This window comes from Peromyscus maniculatus, chromosome 1 (assembly GCF_049852395.1).
Source record: "Peromyscus maniculatus bairdii isolate BWxNUB_F1_BW_parent chromosome 1, HU_Pman_BW_mat_3.1, whole genome shotgun sequence".
Lineage (NCBI taxonomy): Eukaryota > Metazoa > Chordata > Mammalia > Rodentia > Cricetidae > Peromyscus > Peromyscus maniculatus.
In genome coordinates, this window is record NC_134852.1 from 160,709,500 (window position 1) to 160,736,101 (window position 26,602).

The window sequence follows — 26,602 nt, forward strand, 5'->3', positions numbered from 1 at the left end:
AGTTTGGCTATTTGTCCTTGTGCTTTTTTCCAATCGTGGTCGCGATATCTCTTCCTTATATAATTCCACCTCTCTCTCCTTGATTAGACTCCTGAAGCTCCACAACAATTACTAGTTTTAAATACTTAATATTGGATTAGATTTTTATATATTGTATACAAATTATATATATTGAGATTGGTATTGTTAGAAAATGCTTTACATATATTTCTAATCTTGTTTAGGATGTTGTATTTCTACAGTTCATTTAACAATGTAATGCAATTTGCTAATACTTGAAAGTTGTTATTACCAATTATTAGGATATAAAGAATGAAATTTGGTAGTTAAACATTACAATTGAACTTGTAGTCATATTAGATAAGTTTTGAAGGTCAAGCAGAGATATATATTAGATAGACAGGTCATCTTAAAATCCTTCAGAGATCTACAGAATATGGCATTTAAAATGTTTTAATAACTTAGAAATTTTTTCTTTTTTTATGACTACGAGACATGTCATCCCCTGAAATAAAAACTACTTCAGAGAAGATATAGGCATTGAAGAAACTGCATACTTTCATTGTGGCAAAAGTTAGCCACTAGACAACAAAGTGTCATCACATTGACTGCTGACAAACAGGACAGAATGGGCAGACAGGACACAAAACAAAGGACTACTGATACTTGCCAAGATAAGTGTGGTTGTAGCTTTAGCAATAGGTGTCCTCTGAGGCCAGGACAATATGGTGCCATCCCTGAAGTGGTCTTTGCAATCTGGAAAAGATACAGTGCCCCTTTCTTTGAAGGCAGCTGAACAGGTAGTGGACCCATGGCTTCTGGTGTGCAGTGGAACAGTAGCTGAAACAGTTATTCTTGAAAGTGTAACTAGGATGACAGAGTTTAAAGCCTCAATGGTAGACTGGCATTTAATAAAAGAGATGAAGCCATCCACAAGCCAAGAAGAATGAACAGCTGAATTCCAAAAACATCAGCAGTTTCCAGAATTGAAAATCCTGAATCATGACAGAACACTGGTGGAATTCATGTTTATCTGGTACATGGACTACTTTCACTGAATGTGAGGTTGAATTGTAGGCTTTGTGTACATCCTACTTCACAAATGTGTCTGTCAGATACACTAAGCCTATAGGCTGAAGACGATGCCCCAATGCTGTGGAGAAACCTCAGGTGACTGTCCAGGCAGCTGGCTGTTTTTGTCAACTCACATGTTTTTTGGAAGCCACTTTACTTGTAGTTCCTGTTTTATTAGGTAATATTATTTCCTTCTTGGGTGTCTGAGGGAGTTGAAGATTAGATAGTTAAAGTTATAGTTAGTTGAAGATTAAAGAGTTATAGTTAGTTGAAGATTAGATAGTTATAGTTAGTTGAAGATTAGATAGTTATAGTTATAGATTTCCCTGTTAAGAATTTCAGAAAAGAAACTCACTAAGGGTATGAGTATAAAAATTTGAAAGACAATATAAGATAGTTCTGTGTTAGTAATATATGTTAGGATAGAAAGTGATTCAGGTACGTTACTTACCAAAATAAGACAGATAATGAAATATTTTCTCTGAGTTTGTCAAATGCAAAAGGACTAGAAATTGTTGAGGTATTTATTACTTATATATATTGTAAATAGCTATTGTACTTATTGTATATAGTTTTTCTTATATTAGTTATAATTTTTTCTCTTTTCTTTTTATTAGAATAAAGGTGGGAAATGTGGTGATATTTTAATTGTGCTGAAATGTGATTATATTTGTATGTTAATAAATAAAGTTTGCCTGGAGATCAGAGGTCATATAGTGAGGTCACTTAGTAAGCCAGGAACAGTAGTCAGGCAGTGGTAGCCCACACCCTTAATCTGATCACTTGGCAGGCAGAGTATCTGTGTGGTCAAGGACACAGCCAAGCGTAATGACATGAGTCTTCTATCCCAGTACCAACCATGGGGACCTACAGGACTGCATAGACAGGCAGTGAAGCGGAAGTCAAGTGGCTGTGCTTAGAGCCAAAGAGAAGGCAGAACAGGAAGGCAATAAAAACACAGGTTAGATGGGAAGAAGCTCTCTCTGGGGAAGTGATGGCGATAAGGTGATAAGTTAAGGCTAGTTGTGGCTCTTTGCTAGTTCTCTGATCTCTTTGGCTATTACCTCTGTATTTGGTTCTGTGCTTCTTATTTAATAAGACTATTTAGAAATTTGTCTACAGATGAACTCTGGTTTATTTTCAGGGAGTTACAGATCACTGACCAGAAGTGACCATGGGGGTGGTGCTCAAAATTTCTAATAAAGTAAATGTTTAACAGACTGGATTACAGGAAAAAATATTAGCAGAATTTTTTTAGTTACTTGGAAGAAAACAGGTCCCTCCCTGGTACCAACAACACAACAAATCACAGTTCTGTGACTGGTGTGACGTGAAGATGGGCATATTAAGAAGAGCTCAAAAACAACCCTATTTAGGGTGTTTCTGTGACACAGAACTTTATTTAAATATTTATACTCCCCTAAGTGTAGGCATTTCTGCTCCCCATTGGAGACAGTCATTCAGCCTCAATGGCCTTTCAGGATCTCTTGAATCAAGCTGGAAGTATGGGGAGATACCAGATCCTTCAGATGGCTTTCCTTCTGATTTGCAATGTCATGGTGGCTCCTCATACTATTTTGGAGAACTTTACTGCAGCCATCCCCGGTCATCGCTGCTGGGTCCCCATCCTTGACAATGACACTGTCTCTGACAGTGACAGTGGAACCCTGAGCCAAGATGACCTCCTGAGGATCTCCATCCCACTGGATTCCAACCTGAGGCCAGACAAGTGCCGTCGCTTTGTCCAACCACAGTGGCATCTGCTTCATCTGAATGGAACCTTCTCCAATGTGACAGAGCCAGACACAGAGCCCTGTGTGGATGGCTGGGTATACGACCAAAGCACTTTCCTGTCCACCACAGTGACTGAGGTAAGTGCCATCAATAAAATCACCCCCTCAGTGAATTCCTTACTGCAGTTCGGCAATAGCTCAAATATTGTGTTATTGGAGCTTACTTAACTGCCTGATTAATTGCAAGAGTCTTATTCAATAATTTAAATGACTCAAATATAAATAAAGATGTATGTTTCTGATCCTTTTGTTCTAGAAATAAGCTCATGATAAGAAGTAATACTTAGAAGGAAATTTGACAACAGAACCATTTAGCAAAATAACAGTAGCTTCTTCCTCAGGACCTTTCTCCTTCTAAGTCATGAGATTCTAAGTAACCTTACATTTTCAGGCATGACTTTCTTCCTCTGTAGAAGGTCAAATCCAATCAGAAATGGTTGTTTTCATATAACAGTTATGTCACTATTGCACCAATGACCATTCTGTCATGTAGGCTGGAACTGTAGTGTGTAGGGTAAAGTGCTAGGTAAGGCCATTGATATCCTTTTTCTACCTACAGTCTGCATAGCAACATCTGCAACTAGGAAAGGTAGCCAACAGGGAGAAAGTGTCCAGTTTGGTTTGACAGTGTTCTCTATGTTATGCAAAAAAAAAATGTGAGTGCAGTCTTCAGGAATAGGGTCTTAACTTTTAGTTACTGTATATAACCATGAGCAAGAGTAACAGCCTGTGTAGTTTTGGAGACCCGTGGGACCTCTCTGACCAGTAACTTGTATAACATTATTCTGTATGTCTGGCACTGGGATTATTGCTTAACATCGCAGGTCTTTTTGGTGCATCATTGTCCAACCAAGTATTGTACTTCCTTTCAAATTCCTTATTTTAAATTATATTTTAAAATTAGCCTACTCAACATGAATTTCCATAATGCTTTACAGACATCTGTCAGAGAGATGTTGGAGGGAGGTATTGAAGGGAAGAATGAGAAGGATGGAAGTGATATGATTATATTTTAGTTTAAAAAATTTAGAGCAATAAAAACAATTTGAAAGATGAAAAAACATCCTTATATGTGAACTCTCAGAAATAGTGGTTACTTGCACAAGACCAGCAAAAGATCAAGCCAATCAAAATTCCAGCATATATTGGAGCAGAACTCAAAAGGCCCCATTCCTAGCTGAAGATCTATTAGGAGTCAATGGTTGCTAGGAGAGAGACTATTACCCTACTTTAGGGGGATGACCAGTACTAGGTTGGCTATGCTCCAGTGAACATACAGGCAACATTAAGCAAATAGTAGACTATAGAAAGAAAGAAAAAGGACATGAGGTTTGGAAAGGGATGTGATCAGGAATTTTAGAGGTAATTGTAGGGGATATAAAGGTTGGATATTATCATAGTGCTTTGTATACATGCATGAAATTTCAAAGAATAAATTAAATAATAATCAGAAAATATATGTAAAAGACATGAATCTGGTGTGCCTTATTAGTTTAAGTGCCCAAGTGTTATGACAAGCAAGCACTATTCAGATTTGATTTAAAATTTAAAACATGTAGGAAGCTGTACAAAGCCACAGTTCTGGCTAAATATGAAGGTCCATGACAGAATGCATCTGAAGCACTTGTGAGGACCAAGATTCAGTACTGAACACTGCAAAAAAAATCCCAGTAGTTCACATTTCTTTATAGACCAGAATGTGGGTGATTGCCAGTACACTGCACCCATGCAGTTGCCCTGAGCTCCATCCTCTGTATTGACAAAAGTTTACAAGTAAATAAGTAAAACAAAAACAATGATCAGGCACTAGTTGTGCTGTACTCTGAGAGGAGTCATAGAAGAGGCTGTGCACTGATGAATAGGATCTGGTACAAAAAAAAGGTCCATGAATCATTGCATTCTAGGGTCACTGTATATGAATTTGTAAGTGGTCTTGCTAAATAAAGAACACAGAGACAAATATAGGAGGGAACACTGAAGGATCAGAAAAACAGAACAAGCCATATGCCACCTCACCTTGCCAATTCCTCGGCTGATTTGTTTCCTCAGACTGAAAGCCTCTGAAAGCCTCTGAGTCATCCAAATGGTTCTCAGCTGAACTGTGGCTAAAAGCGAAAAGCTAAAAGATTCTGGTCCTCCTGCCTTATATAACTTTTTGCTTCCTGCCATCACTTCCTGGGATTAAAGGAGTGTGTCACCATGCCTGGCTGTTTTCAGTGCAGCTTTGAACTCTGGAATGTTAGGATTAAAGGCATGTGCTACTAAGGCATAAACCTATGTTTAATATGATCTCTGTTCTGTCTCTGACCCCAGATATATAAACCACAGGCCACATTTAAACACTTCTTAGCACAGGTTACAAGTTACTACTATAACCTATATAAATATAGAAAGACTACTGGGAACAGATTTATTCTATTTAATATATATATATATATATATATATATATATATATATATATATAACTGGATAGTAGAAATCATGTAATAATGCAAAGGGACACTGGAGATGGAGATGGGTTCAGAGGAACAGGAAGCTCATGTTGAATAATTTTTAACCAATTACAGTGACAAGCTGTCTTCCTGATTTCCTTCTCTTCCAGTGGGATCTGGTGTGTGGATCTCAGGTACTGGGTTCAGTGGCTAAATTCATATTCATGATTGGAATTTTGGTAGGAGCTTTCCTTGGTGGCCATTTATCAGACAGGTGAGTGTCTGTGCTTTGCAGTTCTCTCTACATGTGAGTATTTTCATCATCTACAACTCATTCATCTAAAAAACAGTCATTGCAGATTATGTTCCTCTGGGTGTACCTTTTACACTAGAGATCACTAAATACAAACAGACATTTTATTTGGTGTTTAAAAGTCTGTGTGCTGTGTTGACTCAGAACTAACAGTCTATTAAACAGGGAAGAAGTCAAAAAAGATTAAGAGACAAAGAAAAACATGGTATAGAAAAATGAGAAAAGTTAACCACAGGGATTATACAAAATGCTTCCTGTCTCTTCTTTTTAACAACTCTATTATTTCGCTGAAGGAGTCTTTGTCTTTTCCTCAGGTTTGGGAGGAAGTTAATCTTCACATGTGCTGTACTTCCAATGGCCATCACTGGGACCTGTGCAGCTTTGGCTCCGACCTTCTTCATCTACTGCTTACTTCACTTCCTGAAAGGGGCTTGTGTCTCACTCATATACATGAATTGTGTTTTTCTCAGTAAGTCAGAGCTTTTGATGGACATTGTTCAAGCTTTGTTTGATGTTGATGTCCTTCCCATCTTGAGTAGAAATCAAGATTCATTTTTCTTTCCTTTCAGTGATAGAATGGACAAGCCCTAAATTCAAAGCCTTGATGACAACCTTGATATTATGTGCTTCCAGTTTTGGAAGCATAGTAATGGCAGGCCTGGCATTTGCATTTCGAAACTGGCACCACCTCCAGCTGGTAATGTCTGTGCCAATATTTTTCTTCCTTATACCCACAAGGTATGAGCTTTGTTTCCTCCTCTATGGTTTGCACTCCTGAGATGACCATGTCCATTAAATCTGGATATAAGAAATGCATTGGTCACTGTGTCTGTGAGCTCATATATGTGTCAGTCCTGTTGTGTCTGGAAGACAATGTTTCATTGTATCATTGCTCCTCTGGGTGATATAATTAGGGGAAAATTATTAATGGGTTTTTAATTAAGGGAACAGACATATGATGAATAAATATTCCTGTTGCATGAATCTTAAAGATTTTATTAATAAAATCAAACCTGAGCCAGGTATTGGGGTGAACAGTGGAAGATCAGAGAGACAGAACAAGCCACAGCTAACCTCACCTGGCCAATTTCTCAGCTAATCTTGTTTCCTCAGACTGGAAGCCTCTGTGTCCTCATATCCAAATGGCTCTCAGCTGAACTATACTCTCAAAACCTAAAAGCTTAACCAAATGCTTCTAGTTTCTGGTTCTCACGCCTTATATACCTTTCTGCTCTCTAACATCACTCCCTAGGATTAAAGGATTGCTATCTGGGATTAAAGGCAAGAGTCACCATGCTTGGCTACATCCTTGAACACATGGATTTCTGCCTCTGGAATGCTAGGATTAAAGGCGTGTGCTACCACTGCCTATCCCAAGTTTCTAGTGGCTTTTCTGTTCTCTGACCCCAGATAAGTTTATTAGGGTACACAATATTTTGGGGAACACAATACCACCACTTATTCCCTACAGTCTAACAAGAAATTTGGAAATTATCTGGAGAAACATCCTTCACATTCTAGTTCTAGGACCTCCATTAAATCCTGTATCCAAGTGAGGGGGACAGATCAATGTGACTCCAGGTCTTCATTCTAGGAGTGCAGATGCACTGCATGGCTGCATCACTTCCTGTTTTCCTAGGCAACGAACCTCATGATGTAAGATTATACATTTTGTTATAACTGAATAACTGATATGTATTCATTTTAACACAACTATTCAAGAATATTTAGTATAGAAAATTACTTTGTGAGAATTTATGAACAATATCTTCTTGAGTAGGTGGCTGTCAGAGTCAGCTAGGTGGCTGATTGTGACCAACAAACCCCAGAAGGGCTTACAGGAACTTAGAAGAGTTGCATGCAAGAATGGAGTGAAGAATTCTGGAGGTGCACTGACCATGGAGGTAAGCATAATGCAAGCTTCTTATGACATAAAGTAAATACAAGCTTGATATGTGTATGAGTTAATACCCAGGAAACAATGTGCCATCATTAAATCATTAAATACAGTTCTTTCATTCAAAGAAGACTTTGTAAAAACAAACAAACGAAAAAGAAAAACACTTCATTGATGATTTCTTTCACTTTTAAACTTTTTATTAGGATATATAAGTTATACATATTGCATTATGTCTGAAATTTTTTACATGCATATAATACATTGATTTATTCATACCCCCTCATTATTACCAAACCTAATGATTTTCGTATCCTTCTAACTAGTCCTATTTCTACTTTCTAGTATCCTAGCCTCTCTTTTTGTATCTTTTTTGTGATCTAATTTGTCTAGTTTAGGTCATTTACAGAAACATATTGAGGATTTACCTACAGGAACATGAACCACTTAGATGTGGGTACATGACTGAAGAAATGTCTATTTATCTCTCAGCAACCATTAGCTGACAATATATCCTCAGGAAGGAGCATGGCTTTATGAGCCCCTATGCACTAACAATGACTGACTACATACCGGTTGTGAAATGGAGATGGGGCTCATGAGCTCTTCTCTCAATAATGTTAACATTCAGACATGCCCCTTGGGGACCTGCCCAGCATCCTGACAATATCATCTTATGTAAAGTCTTCTTTAAGAGAAAATCCCCTTTCTATCCCTCTCTTCCTTCCTTTCCCTTGTCAAAAAGGCACACACACCTCTATCTCTCTCTCTTTGTGTCTCTGTCTCTCAAACCTCTCTTCTCTCCTTTCCTGACTCGCACTCTCTTTCTCTACCCTCTTTTCAATCTCTCTCTCTCTCTCTCTCTCTCTCTCTCTCTCTCTCTCTCTCTCTCACTCTCTCTCTCTCTCTCTCTCTCTCTCTCTCTCTCTCTCTCTCTCTCTCTCTCTTCCTCTCTCTCTCTCTTCCCCTTTCTCACTTTCCTCCAATAAAGCATTCCATGTGGGTGCTGTGTCTGCACGGTGTGAGTGACTTTCTGCCCTGCACCCTTGCCTGCTTTGGCCATCTCTACATGGCATATCTCCCTCACCTACCATGGAACACATTGGCTCAAACCCACCAAGGCCTCTCTCCCACCATTTTAACAAAAATACACCATCTACCCTCACAGACGGTATATTGACTGGCATAACATTGGCAAGTCTTATGCAGGTAATCACAGCTGATGAAAGTTCATAGTCCAATGCATGTCTGTAAGATGGAATCACACATTTTACCACCACTTCTTCTAGACCTTTCTTCCCCTTTTCCATGATGTTTCTGTAACCTGGAAGGGGGTGACAGAGACATTTCCCTTGGAGAAAAATACTGAACAGTCACTTACTTTGACAATTGTGAGTCTTCAATGACTGCTCACTAAATACAAAAAAGATTTTTTTAAGATATTAAGGCTGACAGCAGTACTAACCTATGGCCATGAACAAATATATTTAAAGACTACTTAATTTTTTAGTGCTTAGAAGATTCCATTATGAGCCCCAGATGCCAGACATGGACTTTCAATATTAAATGTTTTCATTTCTGAGGTTCAGTCCTGCATAGGTACAGTCATTTGTTCTTATATCCCCACACTTCTCTTTTAAAATAGGAACATTTATTCTGTTCTCTTGAATACTAGAAGTAAAACATCTAGTTTATTATATAAAAGTTTGAATTATGAAGGGAAAAGCATTGTTGCCATATTTTATTGATTCTCAAAATAAAGAAGTATTTCACAGGGCACTGGGGAAAAAAGAGACTCTCTTGAATCTCAGATGAACCTTGGACTCTGGACTTTTAAATTATTTGTGTAACTCCATCGACCAATTCCTATCAGGACATGGAGATAAGAGTTGGAAAGTTATGGCTCAAAGGTGATGTGTTCTGAGGTGAAGCTGACAAAAAATAGAGCTGTGGTGGTTAATTTTGATTGTCAGCTCAACAAGATCATCTAGGAGAAAACCTCCAGGCACATCTGTGAGGGATGACTTAGTTTTTAGTTCAGCTTCTGGCCACCCCTCGTGGGATTATCCTGATTATGTTAACTGAGGAGGGAATATCCACTCTAAGAACAGAAGACCAGCCATGAACTTGTGTCTCAGAGTACATAAACAGAAACCTAGCTCAGCATAGGCACTCATGACTCCCTCTTCTTCACCATGTCATATCCCAAATGCTGTGCAGTCTTGAATTTTCTCTGTAAATAAATTAGTGCACTGCTTTGATTCAGCCTCACTCACATTTTCAGAACATGGTCAGAATACTGCCAGAATTTGTTGTTGTTGTTGTTCCTCAAAAGGGAGAGATGAATGTCCTCCACCCAAATACTCAATGATGTGCCCTTTCTCATCTGAAATCTCATGTAGAAGGCCTTCACTGTTAAGATTTGTATCAGCATTTCAGTATAGTGAACTTCCAAAGAAACATTCTCTCTAACCTGCCTCTGAAAACTCTCTAAAAATCCACCACCAAATCACAACACATGGTCTACACCATGGTCAGATTTTTAAGAATAACAACTGCACATATGGCACTAAATTATTTTGTTGGCTACATTTGCTTTGCTGTGACCAAGATCGATGTGACCAAGCCTCATGACATAAACAACAAAATGGAATAAAAAGGATTTGGGATCACGGATTCACAACATTCAGTTAATCAGGAACAGGCATGGCAATACTGAGACAGGATTTTATGGCAAACACTCATCACATCATTTTGGGCCAAGAAGCTTAGCCCTAACCAAAGACAGCTACCACCTTCAAAGGCTCCCCATGAGGTAAGCTTTACCTCCTGAGAGGTCCTCAGCTTCTGAGCATACAACCAGCCAGAGACCCAGCATCTCAGTATCACACTATGTATTCTTTCAAATATCAGGATTCCAAAATGGACATAAAGACCTTGAGAGGAATTCACTTTTCTGAGTCTATTTTTCCATCAGTGATGGGAATGAATAAACATGGGACGATCATTAGAGAAGAATGAGAAAAAAGGGAATAAATCAAAGAAAACAAGCACACATGCACACATACTCACATGAATGCACAAATCAGAGAACCATACTAAGATGCTATATCATTCAAATTCATTATGATATGAATGGAGATTTGGACCAGAATATAAATAACTCTGTATTTGCTGTCAACATTCTGTAGCCAACTACTGTTTAAAAGGTCCTCTCTAGAAATACAAACGTTTCCTTTATCTCCTTGGCTCTCAATTCTTAACATTTTATTATGCTTGCCATAGGTCCCCTGATGTCTGTGTTTTTCACTAGACAGAAGTAGTTGCAGTAGAATATTTCAGAATATTTAGAATATTTTAGAAAATTTTAAGAATATTTGTTTCACTCTGTGAAGCTGTGTTACCATGCCTGTGTAAAACACCTGATAGTTTAATAAAAAAAAACTGGCCAACAGCAACGCAGGAGAAAGGATAGATGGAGCTGGTAAGCAGAGAGTGTATAGAGAAAGAAGACTGGGAGGAGAGGTGGAGATCGAGCAGCCATAGGAGGAGGACCCCAGGGGCCAGCCTCCCATCTCCACAGCAAGCAACAGAGTAAAAGTCACACTTAACGAAGTTAGAGAAATAGAAAGGCCCAGAGGTAAAAGGTAGTCAGGTTATTTTAAGTTAAGGAAAGCTGGCCAGAAACTAAGCAAAGCTAAGGCAAGATATTGATCATTAAAAATAAGCCTCCGTGAGGGATTTATCTCGGAGCTGGGTGGCAGGCCTCCCAAGGAAAGAGTAAAAACAACAATACATAGTAGATTCTGACCTGGTATTCTGTGAGTGCCCAGTATGTTCCAAAATGCTCATCATTTTGTGAAAACTAAACAGTTCTTGATGCTCTTGCTAAAGGTTGTGAGAACCACCATGAGGGAAGAGCTGGAGGCAACACAAACAAAACCTTCTCTGCGTGACTTATTCCACACCCCCAACTTGCGAAAGCGTGTGCTTATCCTTTGCCTTTTGAGGTAGGCTTCATACAGTGACTCTTAAAATAGTAGAGAGATGAATTTTCCCAACTCAGAGTTGAAGAAAAAATGAGGGATTTCTGTATCTGGTGGTATTCTAGAGGTTTGGAATATAGAAGCACAGAACTAATTACAGAATGAGGGGTATGTTTTTACAGCACCCTGGCAGAGTTGTCAATGAAGACTCGTGATGAATCTTCAATCATGTTCCATACTTCTCTGCATTTGCAATTTGTCATTCTCCATTTCAAAGGAAATAAAATGTTTAATGTAAATCACACACATATTTACATATCAGTAATATATACAAATGTAAAGTGATAATATTCTCACTTGAGGAAAGCCCACTAAAGGACCCAGTCCACTTGCAAATGAAAAATTAGTTTTCTTCAATGGAGTTTCACTAGGGAAACAAACCACTCTTAAGGGTAGGCCCTATTCCCAACAGTACATGGTGAGCACACACACACACACACACACACACACACACACACAAAAAAAAAAAAAAAAAAAAAAAAAAAAAAAAAAAAAAAAAAAAAAAAAAAACCACAATGGTATCTGGAGGGTTTTTTGTTTCATATGGTTGTGTCAGGGCATTTTTCTAATCCTACAGATAGATCATTTGTGTATACATTAGGGCTTCCAGTGTTTGTATAGGATCCTGTGTGTGAACATATGTGTCTCTGTATCTGTGTGTGTTTCTTGTGCTTTACTCTTTTGCTCTTTTGTTCTATCTGTTTGTTTGTCCCATTCAGACCTGTTGTTGTTTTAGCTCACCTTAGTTTATTATGATTCCTTAAATGCCTGTGTGCTTTCTAAAAAGAGACAGAAATGGTGTGGACCTTCATGGAAGGGAAAGTGAGGAAGAACTGGGAGAAGTTGGGGGGAAATTTAATCAGAATATGTTATATTAAAATATACCTATTTTTAATGAAAAGAAGCCTTGAAGCTGGGAGTGGTCAGGATGTGTAAGTGGACTAGGAAGAAATTGTAAGGAAGAATTAGGGAAGAATATCATTAAAATACATTGCATGTACTTCTCAAAAAAATTAAGAAAATGTTTTTAAAATTAAAAAAAAAGTTATACCATTCACTAAGATCATGTTGGAGAAAAAAAACTCTAAAAGCCTGATTGGATCTAACATGCATTCCACAAATACTCTGCCTCTCCTTAAAAATCAAAGAATAATATGTCCTGTCAGGATACAATGATTTTATGATGATTATTACATTATCACTCAAGTAAATACAAATAGGTCAAAATAAAGATAGGCCATCATATGTTAACAACTAACACCATCTTCTTGGGATAATCATATTCTTGGCTTTGGACGTCAACTCTAAGTAGTATGATGTGACCCTCCTCTTTGTTTCTTACAGATTTACAACAGCAATCCCTGTATTTGGCTTCAACATCCATCTCCAACACCTGAAAAGTAATGTCTTCCTAATGCAATGTCTCTCTGCTGCAATGTCCATCCCAGCCTGTGTTGCTGGAATGTTTCTACTGAACCACATTGGCCGTAGAATAAGTCAACTATTCCTCTGTTTCCTGTTTGGAATCACCATCCTGGCTACAGTGTTTGTTCCTGAAGGTGAATAAAGAGTGTATGATAAGAGGGAAAAATATCCAGTCCCTTTCATCAGTGTTTTTTAGCTCCTACTTACCAGAAAAAAAAAATCCAGAGATTTTTTGAAAGCAGACATTTAGGAAACTTTCCTCCATTCAGACACTGAAAGAAAAGCCAAAGTCAGTAAGTTTGGTTTAAATATGTAAAAGTCTAGTACATTCAAGAAGTATCTGGAACATTGAAGCCATTTATTCCCAAGTTTCTACAGGTCAATAATAGATCATTTACTCATTGTTCAATTACATTTTTAGTTAAAATGTAATTGAATTTAATTAAAATGTAATTACATTTTTAATTAAAATGTAATTACATTGTTAATTAAAATGTAATGACATCATTTCTGCTTCATTATCCTCTCTCCAATCCCTCTCAAGCATCTACCCCTCCCTCATTCATTCTGAATGACATTTTCATAGCAGTCATGTAGGTTTCAGCTCTTACTATTCTGATCCAAAATTATCTAAATGTACTGTTACATCCTCTGTCCCAGAGTGGTCTAGGCAGCAGGACTGCCAGACTGAAGCTGGTGGTATTATGTGGATGTGGGCAAGGAGCACAGTTCCCAGGCAGTCCTCAGGTTTTGCTGAAGCTCGGGACTGTGGTATGTTTTAAAACCTGCACAACTCTTGAATGTCATCAGCAACGCCCTTATTCTTGAATCTTGAAACACCATTTCAATTCAAACTGATTCCCAACTTGCTCACGTCTCTCCTTCCATGACACTCTTCTACCATATTGAAATAGAAAATGAATAAATATCTCGTGAATATTTGGAGTCACCCAAAATGCAAGTGCCATGAGATATGCAACATCTATTCTTCTAATTGTTATTATGTTTTTTTTATAACATTTACTTTTGTTTCTGACATTCATGCAGGTGTAGATAGAATGTACTATGGTCAGGTTCACCTTCCCTCATTCTTATCCATGGCACATTCCTGCTAAATATTCAAATGAGAACACAATCCTCTGTAATTTCCCCATGACTGCCATACATTCTGTAGGAAGGACAGTGAGATGCTGGGTAGAAAACAGGGAAATCGATGAATCTCCTTGATTCATCAAGCTCTCTACTTCTGAAATGTGTCAGAGATACCAGGTGTAGGATTACAGTGAACCACAGTGTTGACTCTCCATAAACCAGTACTTGCAGATAGGTCACCTTCCTTAAATTATTAACCACTGAGGACTTTTACTCTTGCAGTTTCTCCACTCTGTATTCCCCACTTACAAGTGGAAAGTGAATTCCTTCACCTCAGAATGACCACTGTCTCTGATTTTCCTCTCCACAGAAATGCGGACTCTGCATGCAGTTTTGATAACACTGATGGGAGCAAATTCTGCTGTGATTGCTAGCAGTAATAGTCTACTCTCAAATGAGCTACTCCCCACCGTGATCAGGTACATGACTTGGTGTAAACACTGGGCAGTTATCAACAGCAATCAATAGTAGTGATTACAAGAGTGACCAAATTTTCTCAGAAGTTTGCTTTTTGCAAGATAGATTAAGTCCAGCTGTGAACCAGCTGTTTTCACTAATAAAGACATCATGGGAATATTTGGAGCCACCTAAAACATAAGTGTTATGAGAAATAAGACTTCTGTCCCTTCCTTTTATAATTAGGTTTTTATGAAATTTATTTTGTTTTAGCAATTTCATGCAGATATCGACTGTACTGTGGTTGTGTTCACCCTCTATCACTCTTACCTACATGCCATTCCTGCTGAATTCCTTATTCTCAGTTTCTGCCACATCTACCGTCCCATCTTTGTGTTCATGTGTGTGGGTGTGTGTGCATACGCACACATGCACACATGCACTCGAGCACCCCTGCATGTGCTCATGTACGTGCCGTAAAGTGGGTGTGAGTAATGGATCTGGTCATCACATTTTCACAAATGCTTTTTCATCCCTCTGTTCCCTCTTCTGCAAGCCCTTCTTCCTGCCAGTGGAACCCCTTGTCCTTGTCATTTCAGTTCAAAGTGTGCTACCAAACTCCCCTCTCTTTTATCATTTTAACATTTTAAATTTTATTATAAAAAAGTCTTTGCAAACACAATGAACATCACACACAAAAATTAGCCAGATCCAAAATATATGCATTTCAATGAGCTTCTATCCAGTTAGAATAAGAATTCTGGAGCTGTGGACCTTCACATTCAATTTTACACTTTCACTATTAGAAAGTTTTCTGTATTCATCCACCACCAAAAATGAAAATAGTCTATGGCACAGTTAGAACTGACAAAACCAAATGATACCTTTATATCCTCTTTTATATCTCCTGTCCATTACAAGAATTCCTTCCTTCCTCATTCCCTAATATTACATCTGTCTCATTCTCTTTTCTACTTGTTATACTGTACATACACATACACTTGTTACATATAGATATATATAAATTATTGACTACAGTTTTAAAATGAGGGATAACATGTGTAACACAAATTTTTAAAAGACTTATTAATAGAAAACTCGGGGTCAGGAATTGGGGTGAATGCTGAAAATTCAGATAAACAGAACAAGCCACATTCAACCTCACCTTGCCAACTTCTCAGCCAATCCTGTTTCCTCAGACTGAAAACCTCTGAGTCCTCATCCGAATGTATCTCAGCTAAACTTCTGCTAAAAGCTAAAAGTTTAAAAAGTCTCTAGGTCCTGGTCCTCACACCATAGATACCTTTCTGCTTCCTGCCATCACTTCCTGGGATTAAAGACGTGTGTCTTTCCCAAGCAAGACATGAGATCGCAAGTCCTGGGAATAAGGTGTGTGCCACCATGCCTGGCTTCTATGTCTATCTAGTGGCTCTTCTGTTCTCTCACCCCAGATAAGTTTATTGGGGTGCACAATATATCAACCACAAATATGTACCTTTTTCTATCTGAACTGTGTGATGTCATACATTCTTAGTCTATCCGTTTTCCTACAAATGCTGTAATTTCATTTTTCTGGGGGGCAGAGTAGGATTCCAGTTTTATATGTATTTATACAGCACATTTTCATTAACCATTCAACTGTTCCAGAACAACTACTTTCATTCCAGTTCTTTCCTATCATAAATGTCAGCAATATACATGACGGTGCAGATATTTCTGTAACAGAATGTGGAGGTGCAAGGGTTTGTGTCCAAAAGTGCAATTGCTAGGTCCTTTGGTAGTTATAGACTTAATTTTTGAGAAATCTCCAAACTGATTTCCTCAATGGTTGTATTAATTTGCACCACACCAACAGTGAATCGGTGATGCTTTCTCAGCACATTTTCTCAGGTATTTGTTGTCAGATTTCTTGATGATACTTATTCTGATCAAGGTGAGGTGATATCTCAAAGTACTTTAAACTTGTCTTTCCTATACCACTAGGGATACTGAACATCTTTTAAAATACTATTGGCCATTTGTGTTTCTTTCTTCCTTTTTAAAAGCTATCTATTCAGTATAGTTGTCCATTTGTTGATGTACAGGTTTATTTATTTGCTGTTTAATTTCTGCACTTTATAAATTCTGCATATTCCAAATTTTTCTGAAGTGTAGCTGGTAAAGCTTTTCTTCAAAGCTGCAGGCTGTTTCTTTACTCTGCTAATCATTTCTTTTGCTGTGCAGAAATTTTATTTTCACTTAGTCTCATCTGTTGGTAACAGGATTCGATTCTGTGCCATTGGTGTTCTATTGGTGTTTGGAAAGTTGGCTTGCCTCAGTAGCTTAAATGGTCTCCCTTATGTGTGTTCTAGACATTTCAGATTTTAGGTTTAAAGTTAGAGGTGTTTATTCAATTTTGAAGTGATCTTTGCACTAAGTGAAAGAATCAAGTTTTATTCTTCTGCTGATAGTTGGCCAGCACCTTTGGTTGAATAGGTTATCCTTTTTCCAGTGTTAATTGCTTCCTCCCTTGTCAAAACTCACTTTGTTTTTTTAGAACAATTTTGTCATTTTATTTCCATGTCCTCTATTGTTTACCACTGGTCTTCTCTGTCTGATTTTATGTGAGTCGCAGGCAGTCTTTTTCACTATAGCTCTATATTGTAATATGAGACTGAGTATTGGAATACCCCCAGCATTATTCTTACTCTTAGGATTTCTTTCAGTATTCACAACCTCTGTGGAGCCATATGAATTCTTGTATAGTTTTTTTCTAAACATGTGAAATATAACACTAGAATTTTGACAGGTATTATATTTATCCTGTAAATGAATTTTAGCACTATGGCCATTTCTACAATATTAATTCTGTTAACTCAGGAACATGAAATGTCTTCCATTCATCTAGCTTCTTTTATTTCCTTCATACCTTTAATTTTCATTGTAGAGGTCTTTCACATCTTTGGTTAGATATATTCCTAAATCTTGTTGGGGGGAATTATATTGAATGGGATATATTTCCTAGTTTCTTTCACTGAGAGTACACTGAATATATAAATAAAAGCTACTGACTTTTTATAATGATTTCTGTTCTGCAACATCACTGTAAGTATTTAGTAGGTCAAATAGTTTCCTGGTAGAGTCTTTTAAGATCTTTTGTCAGGGTCTGTCAGAGTCCAGCTCTGACCTGTCAAAAGGTTCTTGGGAGAAGGAGAGGAGAATGAGGAAGTATTAGATAGAAAGATAAGAGACAATAAGAAAGACAGAGACACAGGATAGCTTCCTTAAAGACCGGGGTCAATACCCACTCACTTCAAGATTTATTCCAAGGGGCTTTTTATACAATACCAAGAGGCAAGGCAAAAGACTTCCCCCTTTCGAGATCAAACCACAGCGTACAGCCAAGTGCAGACCCTTCAGCACACCTGGTAAGCATGCCCGTGGCCAAATCATTTCATTATGCAGCCCTACTAGGTAAAGCAAGCTCAGATTCTCTGACCTTGAGTAAGGTCTTAATAGGAAGCCTCTGTGGGTATCCACAATCTGTTAAGTAAAGAATCATGTCATATGCAAATAGGGACACCTTGACTTCTTCCTTTACTGATGTTATTACCTGTTTTATGTGTTTCTCTTGTCCTAATTGCTATAGGTAAAACGTCAAGCACTATATAAGAGAGAACAGTATGTGCATTCTTGTATCATACTTGATTTTAGAAGTATTGCTCTCAGGTTTTCTCCATGTAATTATTATATTTAGCCCTTATTGTTTTGAGGTATGTTCCATATATTCCTAAAGTTTCCAGAACTTTTATCATTGAAGCATACTGAACTTGTCAAGTGCCTTTCCAGCATCAACTGAAGTAACTATGTGATTTCTGTCCTTCAGTTGATTTATATAGTGTATTATATTTTTGACTTATGTATTTTGAACCAACCTTGCCTTCCTAGGATGAAATCCACTTGGTCATCATATACAATCTTCTTCATGTATTCCTGAATTCAGTGTGCAAGTATTATCTTAAGATATGGGAATGGGGGTGGTTTGAGGCTAAAGGCTTGGGGAGCTGGGTAGAGGGGGACAGGGGAATCTGTGGTTGATATGTAAAATGAATAGAAAATCTCTAAATAAAAAACAAAGAAAGGTTTAAAAAAAGGATTTTTCATATGTTAATCCAAGAAATTGGTCTCCAGTTTTCTTATTTTTTTCTTCCTTTTGTGGTGTTTTTACATGATAGCAAGATATTACTAGATTTATTAAATTGATTTTGCAGTTTTCCTTCATTTTCTATTTTATGGAACAAATTAAGAAGGATGGGTCTGGTGTCTTCCTTGAAAGTTTAATGAATTCAGCAGTGAATCCATCTGGTCCTAACCTTTACTTTGAAAGAAGACTTTTAATAACAGCTCCAATCTCATTGCCTTTGATGGATCTGTTTATGTTTTCATGTCTCAGGCCCTTAATTTTGGCAACTGATATTCATTTAGAAGTTCATTTACCTCTTATGGATTGTCCAGTTTTTCAGAGAATAAGTTTTTGCAATCAGTTCTAATGATGTTCTGTATTTCGCTGGAATCAGTTGCAATGACAACCTTCTGAGCATTGATCTTACTAATTTTCATCTTCTCCCCCTTTGTTTCAATCAGAGTAGCTAGGAGTTTGTCGATCTTATTAACTTTTTGAAAGAAAAAACTCTTTTTTGTTCATCTGTGATTTTGATTAAGTGTGAGCATGCATGTAATCACTTGAAGAAAACTGCCTCTCCTCTTCCTCCTTGCAAATCATTAACTAAGAACTTTCTGCGTTGCTCAACTGGTTGCCCGGAATCACTTGAATTTGTATTTGTCTTGAAATGCCCTCATTTCTCCATTAGTTTTGAAAGATAAATTTACTGGCTGTATTGTTTTTGGCTCACACTTGCTTATTTTCAAAGTTTGGAATATTTCATTTGATGCTCTTCTGACATTTTGGTTGCTGGCTAAAAGTCTGGGATAATTCTGCCCTGGGGCCTTTGTGTGTGAGTGGAGGCATTTCTCATGCTGCTTTCCGGATTCCTTCTTTACTTCTATTTTGACATCCTGATTACAATATATCATGGAGTATTTCTTCTCTTATTTTGTCTGTTCTATACACGTCTTGAATTTGGATGTCTGCCTTCTGTACATTGGGGAGTTTTCTGTTATAATTCACTTAAAGGTCTGTCTATTCCATTTCATTTTTCTTTTTCTTCTTCTATACCATGAATTCTTCGGCTTGGTCTCTTGGACATGTCCCAGATCCTATTGGGATATGCTGTTCTAGTGCTTCTTCTAGGAGGAATGTCTACATGGCATTCAGCTATGAGGACGGATGAAACATGATGATATTGAATTAGTTGATAAAGTTGTCATGGTTGTTTGCCCGAGGACCAAGGGTGGGGTTAGATACTAATCACCAAAGTGACCAGCTGGAATCAAATCTTGGCCTTTTAGATTCTATGAACCTGCTCGAGGCAAGATACCAAACTTAAGAAGTGAAATCTGTCTGCTATCAGAGGGATATGGTTGGCACCACAGGCCAAAGTAAACTATAGGACTACAGAAATAGAGACTCTTGGTCCTGGAGTGACCTTTAACACTGGAAACTTCAGAACGCTGCCCCCATAATGACCTCAGAGATGACTAAAACCAAAGCTCCAGATTCTCAAGGGATGCTGGGAACACTGGAGACAAAGCTCTGCACTGAACTCTGAGAGCACTGGGCTGGAGAACAGGTTGCAGGTTCCTCAGTGACCCTGCAATAATGGGAAGCCTGAGTGCCTTGTGCTCTCTGGTCCTGTTGTAGCTGGAGATTTTATCACCTGGTGATCTATTATCTCTTAGAAACTTAAGGTTGGTTACCCAGAGCTCAGTATTCCTGAGAAACTGGAAACCTGGACACCTGCTCCTCTCTGGTCCTACAGAAACATATAATCTCTTCACCTTTAGTGATTTTTTTCTGCCTCCTTCCTGTTGACATTCCTACACTCATCTCTCTCTCTCTCTCTCTCTCTCTCTCTCTCTCTCTCTCTCTCTCTCTCTCTCTCTCTCTCACACACACACACACACACACACACACACACACACACACTTCCATAAAGCTAAAATGTAAGATCTACATGTAAGAGAACACATGTGGTATTTATTTTTCTGAGCACGTTATAAATGACTTTATACTATGACCTTGACAAAATTACTATGAAATAAAACAGAAATTTCCAAAGCAAGTAACAAAAATATTAAGTTAAATTATTCTGCACATTGAATCATGGTTAATGTAATCACAAATACATTAAGTTCCAGTTTGCTAGATAACTTTCTGAATTATGTTTTATTTTCCAAGGGCAAGGGCAGTAGGACTCATTGGTATTGCTGGAAATGTAGGTTCAGCTATGTCTCCAGTTTTAATGACCCTCATGATGTACTCTGACTCTTTACCCTGGATCATCTATGGAGCCATCTCTATCCTTGCTGGCTTTGTTCCTCTTCTCCTTCCTGAGACCAAGAACCAACCTCTGCCTGACTCCATTCAAGATGTAGAAAATGAGTGAGTAACACCTCTACCTCCCACTTAAGGGGACTTGTATGTCAATGGTCTATGATGTGGAAAGCAAAATAGTATTCAGACCATCTCTCTTCCAATGAATCAGACATTTGGGCTTTTTCTCATGTGGTCCTTGAGTTTGGTATAGGAGTCTATCCTGTATCCCTTCATAAGGTAGATGTAAATGGGCTTGGATTTCCCTAAACACAAAGACCAGCTCTACTAGGATGTACTAGGAGATTTATTGATAAATAGGCAAATTGATGTCTTCTGCCCACTATGCCTTTATGTAAAACACATAAAGCATATGTGTTAATGTGGTGCATATGTAATGTATATATGTATGTAAAGGCCAGAGAAGGGCATTAGATGTTCAACTCATTCTTTTCCCATTCTGAGGATTCCATCAATGAACCAGGAGCAGGGATGGTGACCAAAGAGTACCACAATACTGCAATTAGAAGCATTTGTGTCCATGCCCAGCTTTTTACATAAGTTCCTAGGATTTGAACTCAGGACCTGCTTCTTTTGCAGAAAACACTCAATGCACTGAGCTTATCCATTAAACAAGGAAACAGATATTCTTGCCTATATTTCACAAGTATGCACAAATACAAATGGCATTTCATCCTTAAGAATCAGAATCATCTGTCAGCCCAGTGAGTGCTGGCAAGCTGTTTGAAACTGACAGTTTCTGGAGCCCTAGGGGTCTGCCATGATCACTCAGTAACTTAGAGGAAATAGAACCCGACACAGGTGACAGTGAGTTTTTGCTGTGAGATTCAGATCATCTTGGTTTCATTAAGTATGAAAAGTTCACAACAGAAAGAATGACAAGGTCAATAATGAGATTAAACAAAAAGAATGAACAGGATTTTTAAATGATGGTGTATTTCCTGTGCGATTTTTCCTTCAAACCTCCTTGGAAAATGCTATGACCACCAAGGTAGTAAGTATCAAAGCTGACTCTTAGAGGTTACTAGGGAGGAGTTGGTTTTTATTTCCCCAGATTTACTTAAATCCTTTGGTAGGAATCTTACTTTACAAAAGATGATGGGTGAAGGATGAGATTGTTCTTATGAATTCAGGATATAACTTTATTCTGTGTGTCCTTTCAGGTTCGTTTACACGTTGATGGTATTTGTTGTGTGTGTTCTAGGTGGAAAGGTTCAAGGCATACAAATGAGGAAGGTGCTGTCATCAAAGTGACACCGTTTTAAGGAACTCTGAGAACTGGCTTCTGGTCAAATAGCAGGATAATGAAAAAGTCACTCAGAATGTGCTGTCCCAGGAGCATTCCTAGCTATTCGTAAATTTTTCAATAAATGCTGATGCAAATATGGATTGTATTTTATACCATTTTACTAAATTATTATACATGAAACACCTATAATTATTCACGGTAAGAAATGTGGAGATGATATACAAGTGCCTTCCCTCGTCCTACTAATTGGGACAGCAGATGCCACTACAATGAACAAATGTGTGATGGAGACATGGGAAAGACAAAGCATGTAGTAGAGATGGGAGAGAAAGAGAAGTACAGCAGTTCATGTGCTGTGGATTGAGGTGGAGATTCAAAGGCTGTGAGAAACAGACAGATATGAGGAGCCTTTTCTGCCTCTTGAAGTCATGTTGATGTCCTGGGGCCCTGTTAATGGGACCACACGGATTGAGTGGCCTGTGCTGCTACCTCAGGCCATGGGGATGTCTGGGCCAGGGCTGTCAACAAAGGCCATGTCCAGGTCCATGGCCCTGTCACAGCTGGGGTCCATGTGGATGTCCATGGCCCATGTTGCCACTGAGAACCACTCAGATGTCTGTGGTCTGGACTGTTGCTTGATGCCATTCAGATGTCTGGGGGCCCTACAGACGACAGGGGTCAAATTAATCTGAGTGTCCAATGCTGCCTCCTGTGGTCATGGTGATGTCCCAGTCCAGGCTACTGCTAAGGGACATGTCTGGGTCCAAGGACTTACTGTAGCCTGAGTCTGTGTTGATGTCCATGGCCTGAGTTACCACCAAAGTCATACAGTACTCCATGGTCTGTGCTGCCACCTGAAGCCATGGTTACATCCAGGAAAAGCTGCTACCGAGCGCCATGTTTGGGTCTGTGGCCCTGCATTGCTGGGGTCTATGTTGATAACTGAGGCCTGGGTTGCCATCAGGGATCATTTGGATGACTGTTGTCTGGTCTCTCATGAGGATGTCTGGCCCTGGGGTCAACTGAGGCGCATGGGTCCATGATCCTACTTTAACCAGAGTCTGTGTAGATGTCCATGGCATGTGATACCACCAAAAGCTGAGTGGACATACACCAGTCCATGCTGTGGATATCACTCTATATAAATAAAACACTGATGGCCAGTGACCAGGCAGGAAGTATAGGTGTGACAAAGAGAGAGGAGAATTGGGGAAACAGGAAGAATGAGGGAGAGACACTGCAGCCACCGCCAGGACAAGCAGCATGTAAAGATGCCGGTAAGCCACCAACCATGTGGCAAGGTATAGATTTATAGAAATGGGTTAATTTAAGGTATAAAAATAGTTAGCAAGAAGCCTGCCATGGCCATACAGATTATAAGTAATATAAGAGTCGGAGTGATTATTTTATAAGTGGATTGTGGGACTGCGGGGCTTGGGGGAACCGGGAGAGAAGCTCTCCAGCAACAAATGGCGCCCAACGGCTCAAGTTACCACCTTAAACCTGATAATATTTAATAACCAATTCTAAACAGAGCCAAAAACAGGTTCCTGCTTCTTGTCTCATACAGGCAGTTAGATGCCTCAAAACGTAGGTTTGAACACTGGCGGGTTCCTGGCGTGTGCGTTTCACCAGCAGTATGGTGGGAATGAGGCATCTGCCAGCGGCACATTATGCTGTTTGGTAGATTTAGTCTTTACTAGTATTTAAAAAAAAGGGGGGGTGTTTTCTAGGCTACACTCTGCTTTGATAAAAGCATAGATCTACTATTTCTAAGACTTGATGACTCCCAGAGCTGGAGAAAACGTACCACCGCCATGTTGAAAAGCTGAAGGGGGCAGAGCCAGCAGCCACAGCACTGTTTCAGGCTTAGAAAACTACAGTCAATAATACTGATTCAGATAAAATAGTTTATAATACATGTAAAAATATACGTAGGCTTAAAAGACTATATATATATCATTATATAAAAAATAGTATCTAAAAATAAATTGTTTAAAAAAAACAGTAAAGGTAATAAGCCACATAAAAATGGCTATCACACAGAAAATCTGGATTATGTTGTCTTTGATATTCGTAACTAAAGAAAAACATTTGATTGTAAAAGCTGTTCAGTTATGCCAAAATGTAAATTTTAAAGGTACCATGACTTCAAAATTTGGATATAAGGATATGTTACTTTGGAAAAGAGGTTCTGCTTTTGTTTTCACAAAAAGCCAGAGGCTATGGATTTGTTCCATATTAAGATACATCAGGTTTGACCAGGCAAGACCCCCTGAAAGATCTCCGATGACACCATGGCCCAGATGATCCAACATCCAGAACGGTTTCAAGGCAACTGGCTCCCACAATACAGCCTCAAGGACTACCCCATAGGCCTAAAATTTTCTTTGCATCGTCATAAGATACAGCGCCCCCCTCCAGAAGGAAGTAGTAAGAGATGCTACGCCCCAATTCGCAAATATACCAAGCTGGCTTTAGAGGTGGAATTGGCTCACTCCCCCTCTCAACCCAGACAAATTGCTTTAAAAAAAATGGTTAAGAGATTCTTGTGTCCCAAATCAGAAGAGCCCTCTGGTGTGGGACAGAGAAAAACCAATATTTTTACTTAAAACAGGTTGATTATAAATGTGATCTCTTTCTAAAAAAGGAAAGGGGATATGATATAGATATATAGGAGGATATAGAGATGATAAGATAAAAGGGTAGATTAATCAACCTACTTTTAAAGAACAACTTGTTTAAAATGTTTTACATTGGTATAGATTTTAGTTTATGTTTAAAATGTTTTACATTGGTATAAATTTCAGTTTATTGATACAAACTAGAAGTTAATTTTGTTAAACTGTATATATATATATATATATATATATATACACACATACATATACATATATATATATTCTTGTTTGAGGTATTATGTTTATGTAACTCATTTAAAATTGTAATGGATAATTAAAAATAGATTAATAATTAGTCATCTATGATAATCATATTTGTAGCCATGTTAGTTAAGTCTTCTAGGTATACATAGATATATTTCAGATAGATAGGTAATCTTCAAACACTTCATAGACCTAGAGAATATGGCATTTAAATAACTTAGAATTCTGTTGACATCAGACACAATTGCTCCTGGATGCACCAATTTGATCCCAAGAGAATGTTGGGCTTCTAAGACATTTCCATTTGGAAGTTTGTCTTCTTGGCACAAAATGGCCTACTGGGCAAAGAACTGCCCCTGCCTTGACGGCTAACAGTATGAATGCAATGCTGTCCTTTCTGGACAAGTGGGACACAAGGAAAGCAACCACTGTACTCTGCCAAGACAGGGTAAGATGGTCTTTCAGAATTCCAGCTTCTAAAAATGGTCTGTCAGATACTCTAGGCCTGTAGCCAATTTGAATGCACCAACAATGTTGAGAAACATTAGGTGACTATCCAGGCTGCCACCTGTCTTGGTCTACTTTTGCAAGATTCCTGAAAGTTGTTGGCATCCATCTACCATTTCTCAGGTCTTTGATGTGGTTAAAGGCTAGATAGTTATAATTTCCTCAGGTATGATAAAAGATAAGTTATATATAAAACCTTAAACTCACAAATATAAGATAGATAGGATATCTTCTTTAATATTGTAACTGTAATTCTTGCTCAATAATTGTTTTGTTATATGTAATTTTACCATGTTAAAGTTAAAACCTTCCTTTTTAAAAAAAGAAGAAAGGGGGAAGTGCTGTGGATATCACTCTATATAAATAAAACACTGATGGCCAGTGACCAGGCAGGAAGTATAGGTGTGACAAAGAGAGAGGAGAATTGGGGAAACAGGAAGAAGGAGGGAGAGACACTGCAGCCACCGCCAGGACAAGCAGCATGTAAAGATGCCGGTAAGCCACCAGCCATGTGGCAAGGCATTGATTTATAGAAATGAGTTAATTTAAGATATAAAAACAGTTAGCAAGAAGCCTGCCATGGCCATATAGTTTATAAGTAATATAAGAGTCTGAGTGATTGTTTTATAAGTGGATTGTGGAACTGCGGGGTTTGGTGGAACCTGGAGAGAAGCTCTCCAGCAACAAGTATGGTCTCTGCTGCCACCTGAAGCCATGTTGATGTCCTGGTACCATGCTTATCTGACTCCACCCTTCACTGGATACAAGAGATCACGTTCGACACCTCTCCAGCTGCAATACTAGGAGAGCTGGCCTCACCCCTTGCCTGTGCAATAGGGGAGAGCTGGCCCCAATGGCATGAGCTTGGGAGAGCTATCCCCAACCCCTGTAGGCCCTGTGGTGACTTAGCCTTGGAAGAGATGCCACCGATGGCTGGTG

General features: G+C 38.5%; 2 protein-coding genes and 1 long non-coding RNA gene across 9 annotated transcripts in view; 2 read left to right on the forward strand and 1 right to left on the reverse strand.

Annotated features, from left to right (window-relative positions):
* The window catches only part of LOC143270109 (uncharacterized), a 19,753-nt gene extending 14,774 nt beyond the window's left edge, over positions 1-4,979 (reverse strand). The window contains exon 1 of the long non-coding RNA XR_013047054.1: positions 4,884-4,979. This is a non-coding gene — a long non-coding RNA (uncharacterized LOC143270109). The remainder of the gene's footprint in view (positions 1-4,883) is intronic.
* The window catches only part of LOC102915364 (solute carrier family 22 member 19-like), a 334,849-nt gene that overhangs the window by 165,111 nt on the left and 143,136 nt on the right, over positions 1-26,602 (forward strand). The window lies entirely within an intron of this gene.
* Positions 2,351-22,421, forward strand: LOC102917126 (solute carrier family 22 member 19). 7 transcript variants are annotated; one of them, XR_013047022.1, is made up of 10 exons: positions 2,351-2,945; positions 5,471-5,574; positions 5,928-6,082; positions 6,183-6,351; positions 7,394-7,517; positions 11,405-11,520; positions 12,901-13,115; positions 14,444-14,552; positions 20,908-21,070; positions 22,186-22,421. XR_013047022.1 is itself a non-coding variant. In XM_076558805.1 (10 exons), exons 1-10 carry the CDS (start codon positions 2,544-2,546, stop codon positions 22,274-22,276), a joined length of 1,689 nt encoding a protein of 562 aa, XP_076414920.1. In that variant the 5' UTR covers positions 2,353-2,543; the 3' UTR covers positions 22,277-22,421. The 7 variants fall into 7 exon arrangements, 5 of the variants coding, with proteins under 5 accessions (XP_076414929.1, XP_076414920.1, XP_076414931.1 ...); XR_013047019.1 differs by having other exon boundaries at positions 2,352-2,945; positions 22,227-22,421; XM_076558805.1 differs by having other exon boundaries at positions 2,353-2,945; positions 20,867-21,070.